The sequence below is a fragment of the Prosopis cineraria genome, unplaced genomic scaffold (genome assembly GCF_029017545.1).
Source record: "Prosopis cineraria cultivar Desert tree isolate PC_DT_omini unplaced genomic scaffold, ASM2901754v1 PC13, whole genome shotgun sequence".
Taxonomy (NCBI): Eukaryota; Viridiplantae; Streptophyta; class Magnoliopsida; order Fabales; family Fabaceae; genus Prosopis; species Prosopis cineraria.
The window spans coordinates 3,392,096-3,409,452 of record NW_026555344.1 but is presented as its reverse complement, the minus strand read 5'-3'; the positions used below and the strand labels follow the sequence as shown (position 1 = coordinate 3,409,452).

General features: G+C 36.9%; 2 protein-coding genes across 2 annotated transcripts; one reads left to right on the top strand and one right to left on the bottom strand.

The window, feature by feature from the left end:
- The first annotated feature begins 1,450 nt into the window (after window positions 1-1,450).
- Window positions 1,451-11,125, top strand: LOC129290121 (conserved oligomeric Golgi complex subunit 4-like). Its single transcript, XM_054926829.1, has 2 exons — window positions 1,451-3,176; window positions 10,496-11,125. Exons 1-2 carry the CDS (start codon window positions 1,530-1,532, stop codon window positions 11,123-11,125), a joined length of 2,277 nt encoding a protein of 758 aa, XP_054782804.1. The 5' UTR covers window positions 1,451-1,529.
- Window positions 11,126-12,759: 1,634 nt separating this feature from the next.
- Window positions 12,760-16,043, bottom strand: LOC129290279 (pyruvate dehydrogenase E1 component subunit alpha-3, chloroplastic-like). The gene is made up of 3 exons (XM_054927004.1): window positions 15,541-16,043; window positions 14,546-15,326; window positions 12,760-13,174 (listed from the first exon to the last, which is right to left on the bottom strand). Exons 1-3 carry the CDS (start codon window positions 15,775-15,777, stop codon window positions 12,897-12,899), a joined length of 1,296 nt encoding a protein of 431 aa, XP_054782979.1. The 5' UTR covers window positions 15,778-16,043; the 3' UTR covers window positions 12,760-12,896.
- Between the last annotated feature and the right edge of the window lie 1,314 nt (window positions 16,044-17,357).

The following is a 17,357-nucleotide window of genomic DNA, read 5'->3' as shown; positions in this document are numbered from 1 at the left end:
CACTCAAAGCAGCATTTGTTCAGTAATTAATTCATTTACAAAATCACTATGGCTGAACACTCCCAAAGAGGGCATATTGCAACACCCAAAAAAAAAAAAAAAGAGTCTTCAGCGCGTGGCCTTCGCTTCACACACTGGCATTCACCCTGCCATACTAACTTTTTCAGCTATGTGATTGTGCACCACAGATCCAACATTATTCTTTACTATAAAACCAGCTGTCCCCTCTTCTAACTTTCATTGTTGTTGGCCTCGTACATCAACACAAGAACCTCAAAGTCACCCAGCGACCTAGCATGTGAGCAGCTTCCAAATTCCTACAGTCCTAACTAACATCACAGCTTCTCCAACCATAGAGGTTATTAACAAGACACTAAAAATTGAATTAGTCATCGATCAAGATTCTAGTTCAAAAATTAATGATTAAAATTGTTGTCGAATTATGATCAAACTAATTATAACAAAAAATTTTATTAAATCATTAAAGTAATAGCTTAACAGTTTGTTAGCCAATACAACTGAATGGCTTGTTGATATGAATTTTTATATAATATGATTATTTGCTTTTCAATAGTTATTTGACAAGAACCAGCAAGCTGAATACTTGAAACAGTTTAATTTTTTTTTTTTGAGGAAGAAGCATTCTTACAACATATTCCTTTCGGTCCACTTTATTGATCACCTTTTAAAATAGTGAAGTGGTTTACTTTATAAATCATTAAATTGATAATATATTTTATTTCAAATGAAATGTCTAAACCACCCTTAAAAAATAAGAGGGAGAGAAACAAAAAAAAATATTATATAGTTTATTTACTTTTTTAGAATTATGTTTGTAATTTTATTAAATTTTATTCTTTATACTTTTATTGTATTGATATTAATGAAGTTAGTAGAAATAATTTATAAATAGGACTGGAGGAAGTATGTGAAAAATGGATTTATATCTTTATTCTATTTTATGAAGGATTGGATATGAAAAAATCTATGAATAAATTTGCATATATAAATACAATGGGATAATTTTCATGTATCATCTTAATTTTTATATTAACTATTTTTGAATACGTGATTATAAAAAAAAGATAATTTTAAAAGCTCCAGAGTCACACAAACTTAAGTTCATGAAGAGGGTTTCTGTGGCAAAAAAAAAAAAAGTTTATGTAGAGGAGATGAATAAACTAAACTAAGATAAAATAAATCGAAATAAAAAAAGATGAATAAACTAAACTACGATAAAATAAATCGAAATCAAAGTAGTTTTAAGCTGAACTTTGAGAGTAACTGTCGAAAATAGAAAATTGGAATTTTTAAACAAACAAGTAAATCTTAAAAAAGATTCACATTTGTCACTCACCGATATGAAGTATATTGAGATGTACCGTTTCGATTGGCATGAAACGCTCCGTTCCATGATCTAAATCCGTTTGGGTCGTCTTCTTCCTGATGATCGTGTCTTTCTCGCGGCAAAGAACCAGATCCCAGAGCAGTTGGATTCTCTCTCTCCTTCTCGAGAGAGCTCAAAGGCCATGAGCTCCACTTCCACCAGATCAATCGCGGCCATTGATCAAGACGGCAGCATTGTCGCACATCCTGCGACTGTATCAACATCCGTCGACTTCGGCACACCGCAGGCATTGGAATACGTCCAATCACTTGCCGACGTTGGGGCCATGACTCGGCTACTCCATGAGTGCATTGCATACCAGCGAGGCCTTGACGTCGAACTCGACAACCACTTGTTTCTGCGGACCGACCTCGACAAACAGCTTCTCCAACTCCAGAGATCCTCAGAAGTCCTCGACATTGTCAAGTCTGATTCCGAATACATGTTCTCCAATGTTAGCTCCACCTGCGAACTCGCCGATAACGTTAGCCGTAAGGTCCGGGAGCTTGACTTGGCGCAGTCGAGGGTGCATTCCACGCTTCTTCGCATCGATGCCATCGTCGAGAGGGGGAATTGTTTGGAGGGTGTGAATAAAGCGCTTGAAACCGAGGACTATGAATCCGCGGCGAGGTATGTCAAAACTTTCCTCCAGATTGATGCAGACTACAAGGATTCTGGGTCGGATGAGAAGGAACTATTGATGGCTTCTAAAAAGCAACTTGAAGGGATCGTGAGGAAGAAGCTTTCGGCTGCCGTGGATCAGCGAGACCATCCGGCCATTCTACGGTTTATCAGGCTTCACACGCCACTCGGTCTTGAGGAGGAGGGGCTGCAAGTGTATGTAGCGTATTTGAAGAAGGTAATTGGGATGAGATACAGTCTGGAGTTCGAGCAATTGGTGGAATTGATGGAACAAGGAAATGCAGGTAGCAACAACAGCAATTTGAACCATAACCAAATTAACTTCGTTGGGTGTTTGACGAATTTGTTCAAGGACATTGTGTTAGCGATTGAAGAGAATTACGAAATCTTGAAGAGTCTTTGTGGCGAGGATGGTATTGTTTATGCGATCTGTGAGCTTCAAGAGGAATGTGACGTCCGGGGTTCCGTGACCTTGAAGAAATATATGGACTATAGAAGGCTGGCTAAGTTATCGTCAGAAATAAATGCCCAGAACAGTAATTTGCTTGCGGTTGGAGGAGTTTCTGAGGGGCCAGACCCTCGAGAGATTGAATTATACTTGGAAGAAATTTTGTCGCTTATGCAATTGGGTGAGGATTATACCGAGTTCACGATATCAAAGATTAAAGGGCTTACTTCTGTTGATGCAGAGTTGGTCCCACGAGCAACTAAAGCCTTCAGAGGTGGTAGTTTCAGTAAAGTTGTTCAAGATATAACTGGATTTTATGTAATTCTAGAGGGTTATTTCATGGTGGAAAATGTGAGGAAAGCTATAAGGATCGATGAATATGTGCCTGACGGACTTACAAATTCCATGGTGGACGATGCGTTTTATGTCTTGCAGAGTTGCATACGAAGGGCAATATCCACGTCAAATATCAACTCTGTAATAGCAGTTTTGAGTGCTGCTAGTAGTTTATTGTCCAATGAATACCATGAAGCATTGCAGCAGAAGATTAGAGAACCAAACCTTGCTGCGAAGTCATTTTTGGGTGGTGCTGGTGTGCAGAAAACAGGAACGGAATTTGCAACAGCTTTAAATAACTTGGATGTTAGTAGCGAATATGCTCTGAAACTAAAACATGAAATCGAAGAGCAATTTGCTGAGGTTAGTGGTATATTTCTAGCTTCTTACTTCCATTGCAGGATAACGAAATTTAATAGCCTAAATATTGTTGGTAAAAGAAAGTTAATAGGTAGATTTCATAATGAATTTTTCTTAAATTAATGAGACCTTGAACCCAAGCATTTTTCATGTAAACTGCAATGGTCGTAGTTCTGAAACTACACCCAAGTGGTTCTGTGGTTCATAAGCTGCATGCATGTTAACTTGCCAACGTGTCTAAAAAGCAGAGTTTTGATGTGATATGTGCAAGATAAATAGTAGATAGAAGTAAAAGACAAAACGCAGAACGGGAGAGGGAACGACTTCAAGATTCCCACGTCTTCATACCTGTAAGTGCTGAAAATTAGAGGGTCAAGTTGTATCCGCTACGTGTAGTCAGGCAGGTACACAACCCTCAAGTCCCCAGAGCCTTCAGAGAGTTCAGAGATAAGAAGAGTAAAAAGTAAAGAAAATGAGTCGTGTGTTTGTGGTTACCGACTAATCGTCTTATATAGATCAGATCGGTAACCGCCTTATTAATATAATTAAATAATTATATTATCTATTATCTCTGACTCAGTCAGTTAAGAGATAGGAAATAACTGACGGCTACTGGGTTGTGGGTTGGGCCTCTGCCTATTGGGCTCACTTGTGTGGTCCATCTATCACGGTCCACACAAGATCATAAGGACCAATTTATTGGGCTTATTAATTAATGCTAATTCATAAATAATATTCCAACAATCTCCCACTTGAATTGCATTAATTAAGCAAGTTGTATAAACAAGCCACAAACAAATTCAGAAAATGAAACTCTACAAAATCACTGAATCCTATGGGGAAACAAGTGATATGATATCTCATAATCTGAGTAAAATATGAAATTTTATTTCAAACACAGCTCAGTAAGATAACAACATAAATCACTGATTCCTATGGGGAAACAAGTGACATGCATAGCGTACCACAACAGAATCATTGAATCCTATAGGGATACAAATGATATAGACGCATCTAATTAACTGAACATAACTCACAGAAGAAAACAAAGCCTAAAGAGAAATTGCAACAAAGAAGGTTCTCAAACTCCCACTAAACTAGGGCATCAAAGGAATTCATAATACCATACAAGTTACATGATTTTGAAAAACTTTACAGGTAAGCCCTTAGTCAGTGGATCTGCAAGCATCTGCGTGCCAGGAATGTGTACCACGCGGGTTTGAGACTCAGCAATTTTCTCTTTCACAAACATAAGTTTGATATCAAAATGCTTTGTACGACTGGAATTTCTGTGATTGTTAGCATAGTATACTGCAGATTTGTTATCACAATAAATGGTTAGAGGACGTGATATTGACTCAACTAGGTGCATGCCAGATATCAACTTCCTCAGCCATATAGCGTGACGTGTAGTCTCAAAGCAAGCAATATACTCAGCTTCAATAGATGAAACTGCCGTAAGTGTCTGTTTCACACTCTTCCAAGAGACAGCTCCTCCAGACAACATGAAAATATAGCCAGTCGTGGATTTACGATCATCTAGACAAGAGGCAAAATCTGAATCTAAAAAGCCAACAATCTCAAGATCTTCTGATCCCTTAAAGTTATAATCAGAATACCCAACAACCTCAAGAGAATTTGATCTTCTGTAAGTCAACATATGATCCTTTGTACCTTGAAGATACCTCATAACTTTCTTAGCAGCCTTCCAATGATCCGGACCTGGATCATTTAAGTATCGACCTAGCACTCCAATGGCAAAGGCTATATCTGGTCGAGTACACACTTGAACATACATAAGGCTGCCGACAGCGGAAGCGTATGGTATCTTTCTCATTTCAGCCCTCTTCTTATCATCCTTGGGACACTGTGACTTTGACAACAGCTTACCTTTCTGTACAGGAGCAAGTGAAGGAGAACATGAATCCATTTTGAATCTCTTAAGTACCCGCTCAATATAAGTGGCCTGTGATAAACCAAGAATACCACGAGATCTATCACGATGAATTTGTATCCCAAGAACAAAGGAGGCTTCACCCATATCCTTCATGTCAAAATGGCAAGACAATAGGTGCTTTATCTCATTGAGAAAATTTATTGAATTGCTGGCTAATAAGATATCATCAACATAGAGAACAAGAATGGCAAAATTGTTCCCATCAAACTTCTGATAGATGCACTGATCTGAGACATTCTCAACAAAACCGAGAGAGGTGATAACTTCATCAAATTTCAGATACCACTGCCTAGAGGCTTGTTTTAACCCATAGATGGATCTCTTTAATCTGCACACTAGATGTTCTTTACCGGATTCAACAAAACCATCAGGTTGTGTCACGTAGACTTCTTCATACAAATCGCCATTCAAGAACGCAGTCTTGACATCCATCTGGTGAAGATTAAGATCAAGCTGTGCAACTAAAGCCATTACCACTCTAAAAGCATCTTTGGTGGATACCGGAGAGAAGGTTTCTGTGTAATCAATACCTTCCTTCTGGTTGTAGCCTTTAGCTACAAGTCTGGCTTTATATCTATCAATTTCACCCCTAGCTCCTCGTTTTGTTTTAAAGACCCACTTGCAACCCACTGGTTTAAACCCCTTTGGTAGCTCTACAAGCTCCCATACGTGATTGCGATACATAGAGGCAATTTCTTCACTCATAGCCTCCAACCATTCAGAAGAATGCGAGCTAGAAATGGCCTCCTGGTAACACATTGGGTCTAAGTTATCAATAGCATCTGAATCAAATTCCTGTAAATATACCATGTAATCATCTGGAATAGCAGACCTGCGAACCCATTGGGACCGTCTCGGTTCAACAACCATGTCCCTATCACCCTCTAAAGGTGGTTCATCTTGAGCTTCATTCTGATCCACGTCATTATTTCTGTCAACATGAGGAGTTGTCATGATAGGCATAGGCAAAATGCTACTTTCGTCATGCAAGGTAATATGCTTAGGCACAGAGCTCCCATTGTCTAAGGCATCTTCAAAGAAGTAAGCTCGGTCAGATTCAATTACCCTAATAGTGTGATTTGGACAATAGAATCTGTACCCACGAGATCCGATGCAATAGCCAATAAAGAAACCATCAACAGTTTTAGCATCAAGCTTCATCTGTTGTGGATTGTAAGGTTTTACCTGTGCTTTACAACCCCAAACTCGCATATGCTTCAGCGCAGGAGTTCTTCCAAAATACAACTCATATGGAGTCTTTGGAACTGACTTGCTAGGAACTTGATTCAAAATATAAACAGCAGTTTTGAGTGCATCACCCCACAAGAATTCCGGTAGTGAGGAGTGACTGATCATGCTCCTAACCATATCCATGAGAGTACGATTTCCTTTCTGCAACCCCATTTTGCTGCGGGGTGCCAGGCATAGTATATTGAGCTTCAATGCCATGCTCTTGAAGGTACAAAGCAAATGGCCCAGGGTTCCTACCAGTCTCAGTATATCTCCCATAAAATTCTCCTCCTCTATCAGATCTCACACACTTGATCAACTTGCCAGATTTCAATTCGACTGCTGCTTTAAAGGTCTTGAATGCATTAAGGGACTCGCCCTTTTCACGCAAGAGTTCAATTCATCCATGACGAGAGTAATCATCCGTGAAGGTGATGAAATATCTGAAACCACCCATAGCCGGAGGCGTGATAGGTCCACAGATATCAGTATGGATTAGGTCTAAAGTATTTTCAGACCTCTTTGCCCCTTTGGTTCTAGCTCTAGCAGGGAATTTTCCCTTTATACAGTCAACACAAGTCTCAAAATCTGAGAAATCAAGGTCTCGTAAGACGCCTTGCTTGATCATGCGTTCCAATCTCTCTCTAGAGATATGACCCAAACGACGATGCCATACCATAGAGGAATTATCATTGGGCCTTTGACGTTTATGCCCAATAGCAGCATTGACATGAAGATTAGGAAGTACAAGTGACCAATCATTCAATCGATATAAACCATATATCAAGGAAGCGACACCAACATTAATGGAATCAAAACAAATGTCAATTTTTCCATTTCCTTGGAAGAATGAATAGCCACAAATATCCAATGCAGAAGTTGAAATTAAATTCCTCTTCGCAGAAGGTACATAAACAACATTGTTCAAATGTAAAACATGACCAGAATTTAAATACAAAGAAATAGTTCCAATGCATTCAACTGATGCCTTGCTCCCTGCTATGCCAAAGACTGACCTCTGTGCCTCACTTGGAACCTTTTGGTTTCTTAGCCCCTGTGGAGAATTCACAATATGTACAGTGGCACCAGAATCCAGCCACCATGAGTCAAAGGAAGTTTCAATGGTGTTAGATTCAAAACAAACTAGAGCTAGAGGGGCAGTTTGAAAAGTTGTACCTTCACTTTCTTGTTTGTTCTTCAATTTGAAGCAATTAGCTTTAATGTGTCCCGGTTTCTTGCAATAATTGCATAACCCTTTAAAGGGTTTCTTCCTCGACTTCTCACTCTTATCACCATCCTTTTTAAAGGTTGGATTATTAGGCTTTGGGGCATCATGCTTCTTCCCCTTTTTCTTATGTGACCCTCCAGATTTGCTGCTAGAGCCATGGGAGACATAGTTTATTGAGTGAGAGGAATTCTTCTTTATAGCTTCCTCTTCTTGAGTGACTATCGATATCATCTGGTCAACAGACCATTCAGCTTCTTGTGAGTTGTATGAAGTCCTCAAGAATGCGTACTCTGATGGCAGTGATTGAAGAACACGGTAAACCAAGGTGCTTTCACCCAAATCAATCCCATATGACTTAAGCTTGTTATAGTAATGAACAAGCTTCAGAATGTGCTCTCTGACACCAGAAACTCCGTCGTATCGAGTATTGTCAAGAAGTGACAGATAGTAGTTCTTTTGAGTCTTGTCAAGCTTCTTATATTTGTTACCAATAGCTTTCAAGTACTCCACTGCAGTATCATTTTCAGGAATGCTGTCCCTAATTCCCTTTTCAATTGTGTACTTGATGATCGCTAGACAGATCCGGTTGGACTCACTCCATTGTTTATGGAAGGCTATTTCAGAAGCACTGGACTCGGAAGAGAGATCCGCAGGCTTGGGCTCTCTCAGAGCTAAATCTTTCTCAGAAATGGTCAGATACATATTGAGAGACTCTTTCCAGTCATCATAGTTAGTCCCATTAAGAGCTTTCACAAAGGATAGTTGCGTAAAAGCAGAAACTGAAATCGCAAAACAGAAAATGGGAAATATTAATTATGCGTGCACAATATAATTATAAAACAGAATTCTCAACAAGCGATTATCAATTATGCAACTATAACCATGCACCAAGAAGGCTCATATACTATAAAGATTTAGCTCACACAAAAGTCCATACAAAATAATGCATTAAACATTTCCATACCTATAGGGTACAATAAATATCTAATACATTAAAGGAGTGCTATTAGCCTATTCTCAAAGCCAACCATCAAAATCACATAATAATGTCACACCTATAGGGTATGTCCATTATCAATGCTACAGGATCCTACGCATCATCAATAATTTATAAAGTCACAAATTTTATGACTTTAGGACAAAATAAAATTATTTTAAAAGTCCTTAGGGTCTTTTGGGAATTAAGGAAAAGAATCTAGGACTAAAGTAAAATTTTGAAAGGTAATCAGGGGCAAATAAGTAATTCTGGGAGAGATTTGGGTCAAAATTGCAATTCTGAAAGTTAAGGGACTAAACTGAAAATTTCCAGAAATATCATAGGGTTAATTCGTAAAATTCAATAAATTATGGGCCAAAGGAGGTAATTTAAACTGAGGCTGAAACGCAATTATAAAATATATATATATATATATATTTTTTTTAATTTTACTGGGCCCATACGATTTGGGCCCAATGGACTTGGTCCAGTCTACCAGAATTATTTTTTTTAATTATACTGGGCCCATGTGATTTGGGCCCAATGACTTGGTCCAGCCTACCAAATTTTTTTTTATAATAACAGCTTTGGGCCCAAACTTCTTTGGGCCCAGAACTATGAAACGGATCCCTAGGATCCGGTTTCATGATCCTGTTGCAGCTTCTTTCAGCTGCCGCGAGCCAGAAGCACTGGGGAGGGGAAGGATGAGCGGCAGCACCAGTGAAACCAGCCGACGACCACAACGCCGGAGGTTCACAACGCCAGCAGTGGCTCCGGCGAGTGCAGAATTAACGCCAGCAGTGGCTCCGAAGGTCCACAACGCCAGCAGTGGTTCCACGTAGCAGCGGAGAATGAAGCTGCAGACGACGCACCGGCAACTCCGTTTCCGGCGATCATGTCCGACGTCCTTGGAGTCATTCTCCGGCGACAGAAACATACAGTGAATAGGGAGATGACACCGAGAAGGAGAAATTTTTTTTTATAATAAATATAATAAGATTGAAAACAAAGTTCTCATATTCAAATCTGAAGAATATGGATCATAAGAAATTTATCAACATGAGCATGAATCTTTTCAATATATCAAAAAAAAAAATATACGTGAAGGGAATTGAGATATATAAATTTAAAAGTCGTTACCAAGGCTCTGATGCCACGTGTAGTTCTGTATATCTCAATTCACATATATATGTAATAATAATATGATAGAATAAAATAATTCATGCGTACCTGAAGAATCCATGAGTGCTAGAAAAATCTCGATTACCTCGAGTGCAGGCAGGTACACAACCCTCAAGTCCCCAGAGCCTTCAGAGAGTTCAGAGATAATGAAAGTAGAAGAAAATGAGTCGTGTGTTTGTGGTTACCGACTAATCGTCTTATATAGATCAGATCGGTAACCGCCTTATTAATATAATTAAATAATTATATTATCTATTATCTCTGACTCAGTCAGTTAAGAGATAGGAAATAACTGACGGCTACTGGGTTGTGGGTTGGGCCTCTGCCTATTGGGCTCACTTGTGTGGTCCACCTATCACGGTCCACACAAGATCATAAGGACCAATTTATTGGGCTTATTAATTAATGCTAATTCATAAATAATATTCCAACACTACGTGCTTATTTAATCCACAACTATTCAATTAGTAATTATCCTTAGAAATGATATCATTGGTGTTTTACTTTAAGAAATATACCCTCCCTGTTTAATTTCTTATATTCGTACAGAAAACAAGTTTTATGAGCCTGCAGCGTAGTTTTTCTATTTTGTAAAATATATGAATTACATTCCATAAAGATAGGGATTCCTTTGAAAAAAATTCTTACAAAATTACAGGTCTTATCGATACTCTTGGCCATTCGCACCCTTTCCTATCGTTTTATAATTTTTTGCAATCAGCATCAACTGACTGAATTATTTTATATAGGTTTTTCCTGCACCAGCTGATCGAGAGAGGGTAAAATCTTGTTTGTCTGAGTTGGGAGATATGAGCAATGCTTTCAACCAAGCTCTGAGTGTTGGCATGGAACTGCTCGCAGCAACAATCACGCCAAGATTACGTCCAGTACTAGACAGCGTAGGAACAATCAGCTATGAGTTGTCAGAATCTGAGTATACAGAAAATGAGGTGAATGACCCATGGGTTCAAAGACTTCTCCATGCTGCGGAGACAAATGTGACATGGCTGCAGCCACTTATGACAGCTAGCAACTATGACACGTTTGTTCATTTGGTTATTCATTTCATAGCAAAGAGACTTGAAGTCATCATGATGGAGAAAAGATTTAGTCAGCTCGGTGGCCTTCAACTTGATAGAGATGTTAGAACATTAGTAAGCTGTTTCTCCAGCATGACACAGCGAACTGTGAGAGACAAGTTTTCTCGTCTTACTCAAATGGCAACAATTCTGAATCTAGAAAAGGTATCTGAGATTCTAGATTTCTGGGGTGAAAACTCAGGACCTATGACATGGAGACTGACTCCAGCGGAGGTTAGGCGTGTGTTGGGTCTACGACTGGATTTCAAGCCTGAAGCAATAGCTGCTCTAAGGTTATGACTTGTGACTTGTGATACCTACCGCCCCCATGGATTCTTCACATTCTTTTGTTCCTTTTATTCTCATTCTTGTTGTCACTATTTTATCAGTATTTTGGGCAGTCATACTTCCAATTCTTTTGTGCTTTCCAATGTGGTCTTTGGTCAAGCATAGGGCATCTTGTGAGAAAGTGGAGCATTGCTGCACGTCGTAGACCATCTAATTTTGAAATAAAGGTGGTCTATCTTCTAAGTTGGCTTTCGATATTTTCTCATCAACTTCAAGGCAATAAAGATCAGTGTTCGGTGAAGCACGGTGTAATATTCTTTACCTCATGAATTGTAAATTGTAATAATATGATAAAGTGTGTGAAGATAATGAAAACTTCTACTGTCAAAGACTAATTCAAGTGGTAACCAATAAAATTAAGATGAAATGTGAATAAAGATTGAATTCAAAATTAATTGATGTTTTTATGTACACACACACCTTCTTTGTTATTATAAGATGCTTTTTAAATAGAATTTTTTATCCTTATATTAAGGTACTTAGTGAGGTATTAATTATATTTTTTTAATATTACTTTCATTTAAATTCATTAATTATAAAAAAGAATATAATATAAATTTAAAAATATTTTATTTAAATAATGGTAAATTAATGATTTATTTTATTTTTAAATAAAAGTAATAACTCTTTTTTTTTAATTCTAATGAGGTAATCTGATGTATTTTATAATAGGAATTAAAATATATATATATATATATATATCTACATTTGAAAGAGAACGTGCCTTATCAAAAGTAATTGTGCTCGTTGTGTCATCCCATAAGTGGACCAGAAACCATGAATATAAGTAGGAGTGTCAAATCCATGCTTTGCAATGTAAAAAGCAGTAATTTAAAAATGGAACCGAATAGTCGAACTGGCCTGAATTTCAATTCGATTAATATGTAAAAATTATTTTTATCGAGTTGAACTGTTTTGAATCGATGGTTGGATCAAAAACTAAAATCAAATCAAAAACTGAATTTGATTTTTAAAAATTGGACTGTTAAATTTTTTTTATTTTTTATCAAATTTTTTTAAAAAATGATTAATTTTTTAATTATTTGATATTATGTTGAATCATGTGGCTTGTTGAGTTATGATAAACTTAAAATATTTGGTTATTTTTAAATAACAATTTCATGTTTATTTTTTATATTTAGATTATTATATATATATATATATATATAATTTTTTTTAATTTAATTATTATATCACTGGTCTCACCTTTGGTCCAACCTGATTGAGTCATGCGAATCGTGAACTACTAACTTTTTTGGTTTAATATCCTATCTGATTTTGAAAACATTAGTAAGAAGACAAAGATCTGTTCATCCACAAATTTAACAAGTTCACTCGAAATGTTGCTTTTATTCCAAACTTCCCTTGTTGCCACGGTAATTTTATGTTCAAAAGCCACTCGTGTAAAGGGGCAGGCACCACTACAAGGACAGGTAATACAAGAATTTTACCTTCTGCACAGAGACTACAAAGAAGAGCAATATATATGAACCTTATGGGGCAGCCATTCTCGACACTAGTTCCACAATCAATGACAATGATAACTTAAAGGCAGCCAAAAAGAAGGAAAAAAACAAAATCCAACCTAAAGAACAAATCCTGATTATATTATAAACCTTAATACATTTCGTGATTAACATTTGATCCTGGTAACTATAAGAATAAGAACATGCATCCAAAACTAAAAACCAACACAAGAAAATAGAGGTCAGACTGGAAACAATCAGACTTGGGCGGTGCCTTCGGTGAATTTTGGATCCTCACATCTATAGCTGCCATCTGGTCCAATTCCGAAACCTTTTGGATCGGCAAAGACATTCTCTAGAAGCTGACCGCGGAGTGGAAGAGGGCTCTCGTCTGCAAACTCAACAGAATCTTCAATAATCTCATCAACTTTCCTATTAATGTTCTTCAATTCCTGTTCATTAGCTAACTCGTTCTCAATCATGTATTTCTTGAATGCAGAGATGGGATCCCTACCAGCATAGTGTGCCTTCTCAGCTGAAAAGGTAGCGAGAGGTTATGAATGTTGATTTTAATGAACTTTACAACCAAAAGCAAACGACTGAGAGAAACCAGAATAAGATGAGATGGATTCAATTATGTTACAAAATTTACTGGCTTAATTGATCAGAAGATTACTTCTGCAAGATTATGTAGGTAAACATGTAGAAAATGAGAATTTATAAAACTATGAAAACATCTCAAGAGGTAAGACATGCTAGATGTGCAAGGCAATGTCATGAACAACTTAGCCCTTACAATAACTAACGCATGAAAAGTTGGAAGCATGCCTTGCCAAAACATCAGAAGTTCAAATATTGAAACTGACCGAAATAGGCATTCACTAATCTTCAGAATAATATGGAGGAAATATTTAATCAAAGTATAATCTACCAGAATTAGAAATACCGAGCACAACAAATGAAGGCTGCTGAAGACAAAGCTATGCGTCAGTAGCATTAGCAGAAAGGATAATGACATCTCAGAAAATCATGGATTATCTCAGTTGTGTGGATCATATCTTTTGTAAATCGATGTCACCAATCCTTTTCATGTTGATTGAAAGGCAAGCATTACAGCTTTATTACTGTAACAACACAACTAAGCCAATGCCCATACCGGTGATCAAGTCTTCAAGAATCAAGACTATAGAAGGCTTCACATATTACCGATCCATATATAACATAAAATATATAAAAAGCTCCAACATTCCTAAACAATAAATAGTATGATATGACTCACCTCAACTAAGTAGTATTACTACTTCTACAGGCCCAAAAACCATCTCATCGGAATGAAGCTTATGTTACCCACAGAAAAATTTGGTCTCATCTAATTGGGTGGAGTTAATGAATGTAAACCAAACTTTAAGCTTCAAGCCAGGGTTAGGATACACAAACTTTTCATATGAACATAATTCAATATTCATATGAATCTTCTATTTATAATCAAGGCCATCTAATAAATACCCTTAACCAGGTGACTAACTGCCGTATTCTTCATCTCAACTATACTTATCATTGATGTATAATTGTATATTGACTACATTCTCATTTCTGTAGTTCAGCAAGAATGCTAACCAAACCAAGCAGACATGCTAGCATTTATAATTGCAGTAAACATGACATCTAGAAACCTTTTCAGCATCAGGCATGCAGATGGGGTTGCTTTGAACTGGTTGAATTTATGGGAATGCAGGGAAGTTAACTCATAGTAAACTATATAACAAAACATATACAAGGAGTATGCATAATTAAACTGCATAATAATCCATCAAGAGTGCAAAAACAGGCATATAATTTGCTTCAAAATAAAATACCAGATAGGAGTAGATAATAAGGTTTGAAAAAGAAACACAAAAAATCTTACCAGGGTCACGAAGTTCATCAGGATCAGCCAGTGAATGCCCTCTAAATCTGTAGGTCTCACATTCCACTAAAGTTGGTCCCTCACCTCTCCTCGCTCTCTCAATCGCCTCCTTTGCCACCTCTCTGACTTTCAAAACATCCATCCCATCTACATGAACTCCTGGCATTCCAAATGCTGGTCCTTTCTTCCATATCTCAGGATCTGAAGTTGCCCTGAGATGAGACATCCCAATAGCCCACAAATTGTTTTCCACAACAAACACAATCGGTAGTTTCCACAAAGCTGCCATATTTAGGCACTCAAAGAATTGCCCATTATTACAAGTCCCATCTCCAAAAAATGCCAATGTGACCTGATCAGCATCAGCTTGTTTTAATGCTTCCCTTCTATACTTGGTGGAAAATGCTGCCCCAGTGGCTACTGGAATTCCTTCACCAATGAATGCAAACCCGCCGAGCACATTCTGCTCTTTTGAGAACATATGCATTGAACCACCTTGTCCTCGGCAACAGCCGGTTGCCTTTCCGAAAAGCTCACTCATCACAGCACGAGCCGGGACTCCCTTACTCAGGGCATGAACATGGTCACGGTATGTGCTCACTACATAATCGTCTTTCCTCAAAAGTTTGATGAACCCACTTGACACAGCTTCTTGGCCATTATACAGGTGGACAAAGCCGAACATTTTGCCCCTGTAGTACATCTGGGCACACATGTCTTCAAAGGCCCTGCCCAATACCATGTCTTCGTAGAGCACTAAAGCTTCCTCTCTGGTAAGAAGCTGTATGCAAAGAAATAAAAACACTAATCTCAAACACTCTTCTTCGGAAACAAAACTGAGTTCAATTGAATAAAAAGCTAAGCTTTTTCAACTAGCCATTACACAGAATCCATTCTACGACAACACCCACACACAAACTCATTCGAATAGCTATTGCCGAGAAGCAGTGATTCATATCAAAAGTAAGGTCTAAAAGTAAAAGGTCACTACTCACCAGATTAGCGCAAGATTGGAGCTTCTTTTCCTTAACAACATCGGAAACAGCAGTGGCAATGGATCGACGGTAGTGAGAAGCCTTAGAGGGCGCATGGAAGCGAAGCTTGAGAGTGGATCCAAGGAAAGAGGAGCTAGTCTTGAAGGGATCAAAAGAGAGAGGCTTGTCATTGGATCTGGAGGCAGAGACGGAATTGATAGGGAGAGGCTGGGCGAACTTGGTTGCAGAGAACGACATTATTATGGGGAGACAGAAATAGAGAAGGGGAGAGAGAGAGAGAGAGGGGAAGAAGAAAGGGTATGGCGAGTGTGAAGGGAAGGGAAGGGAAGGAGGGAATGTTATGAAGAAGAAGGAGGCGGAGGAAACGAGGAAGAGGGACGTTGAATTAACCGTCTTGAGCGTTGGAGGCTGCGATGTGGAAATGAAGTGATGGAAGAAAGAGGAATCAGAATCAATCCCTCAAGCAAAGGCCGAGGTAAGCTACCCACACCCAACCAATTTTTTTTCCTTGCATCCCATGCTCTTCATTCCTCTCTGCTTCATATTCATCCGGTGTTATTTATAAATTATTTTTATTAATTTTAACAATATTAATATAATAAAAATATAAAAAATAAAAAGAAATAAAATTTTAAACGTAACCCTCAAATAAAAAATAAAAAACAAATAATATAGTATTATTTTTTTGTTTTTCTTTTTTTTTAACTTTTCAAAGGTAATTCAAAATTTTTAATTTAAAACAAAACAATTTTATCCTTATAAAATAAACCAAATTATACTTTTAAAAAGTACTTAATATGTAGGACCAGAGGAGTAATTACAAATACTATTCTTATTCTCCAATTTTTTTAAATAAAAAAACATTTATACGTTGGCCAAAAAATAAAATAAATGTTATTTATAAACTAACTAATGTAATTCAACAAGTATGGGATTGTGCCACTTAACCGTTAATATCTTTTTTATCACCTCTGCTCATTTATAACTTAATTCAAAATAATCAAGTTTGACGGGGCTTTCAGATAGAGGTGGTTTGATACCAAAAATGTTGCTTATAGAAATTCAAACCAAATTTTAATTAATTTTTGTTTAACATTGGATTTTCCATATGCAAATTTCAAATTATTAAATGCGAGGCACATGTATAATGTATTGTATTAAAATTATAAACGAGTAATATTGTTAGTAAGTTATAAATGATATATTTTATTTTAAATTTTGTATCAATGTGTTGATTATTATATTATACTCTCTCCGTCCTAAATTATAAGGCACTTTTAAATAAGTTTTTCTTCCCAAAATATAATATACTTTAAGTAGATTAAGGTTTCATTAAAAGTATTAATTTTAATTTTATTTTTTCTTTCTCTATAATTAATTCTTGTCCTTTCTCTTTTCAATATATTAAATGATGAGTATTTTTAAAAGTTTAAATTTTTATGTTGTAAAGATAAAATTATTAATATATTTAATGATATTTATTGATATATAAAATTTTATTTAAAAATATTTTATAATTTGAAATAGAGAGAATATTTACTTTACCTAAAAACATGCTACTCTTTCAGTTCTTCAACACAATTGGCACGGAAAAACATTTGAAAGGAGCTCCAAAAATATAGGATCTTTGCACAAAAAGCTAATACGCCGCCACTCGCAAGTAAGAAGAGGGATCATTTTATTTTGTGACCGCTTTTCTTTTTCTTTCTTTGAGTGTGCACAAGTAAATTCAGATAACAAAAATTATAGGCATGTTTGACAACTGTTTTTGAAATGATTTTTTGCTCTTCAAAATAAAAAAATAAAAAAAATTATTT

Excerpts from the sequence above, each read along its gene's own strand:
- LOC129290121 (XM_054926829.1), top strand. The coding sequence starts at position 1,530 with ATGAGCTCCACTTCCACCAGATCAATCGCGGCCATTGATCAAGACGGC. Across the intron at positions 3,177-10,495 it reads TCGAAGAGCAATTTGCTGAG|GTTTTTCCTGCACCAGCTGA; the intron begins GTTAGTGGTATA and ends TATTTTATATAG.
- LOC129290279 (XM_054927004.1), bottom strand. The coding sequence starts at position 15,777 with ATGTCGTTCTCTGCAACCAAGTTCGCCCAGCCTCTCCCTATCAATTCC. Across the intron at positions 15,327-15,540 it reads TCCAATCTTGCGCTAATCTG|CTTCTTACCAGAGAGGAAGC; the intron begins GTGAGTAGTGAC and ends CTTTGCATACAG. Across the intron at positions 13,175-14,545 it reads TGATGAACTTCGTGACCCTG|CTGAGAAGGCACACTATGCT; the intron begins GTAAGATTTTTT and ends CTACCTTTTCAG.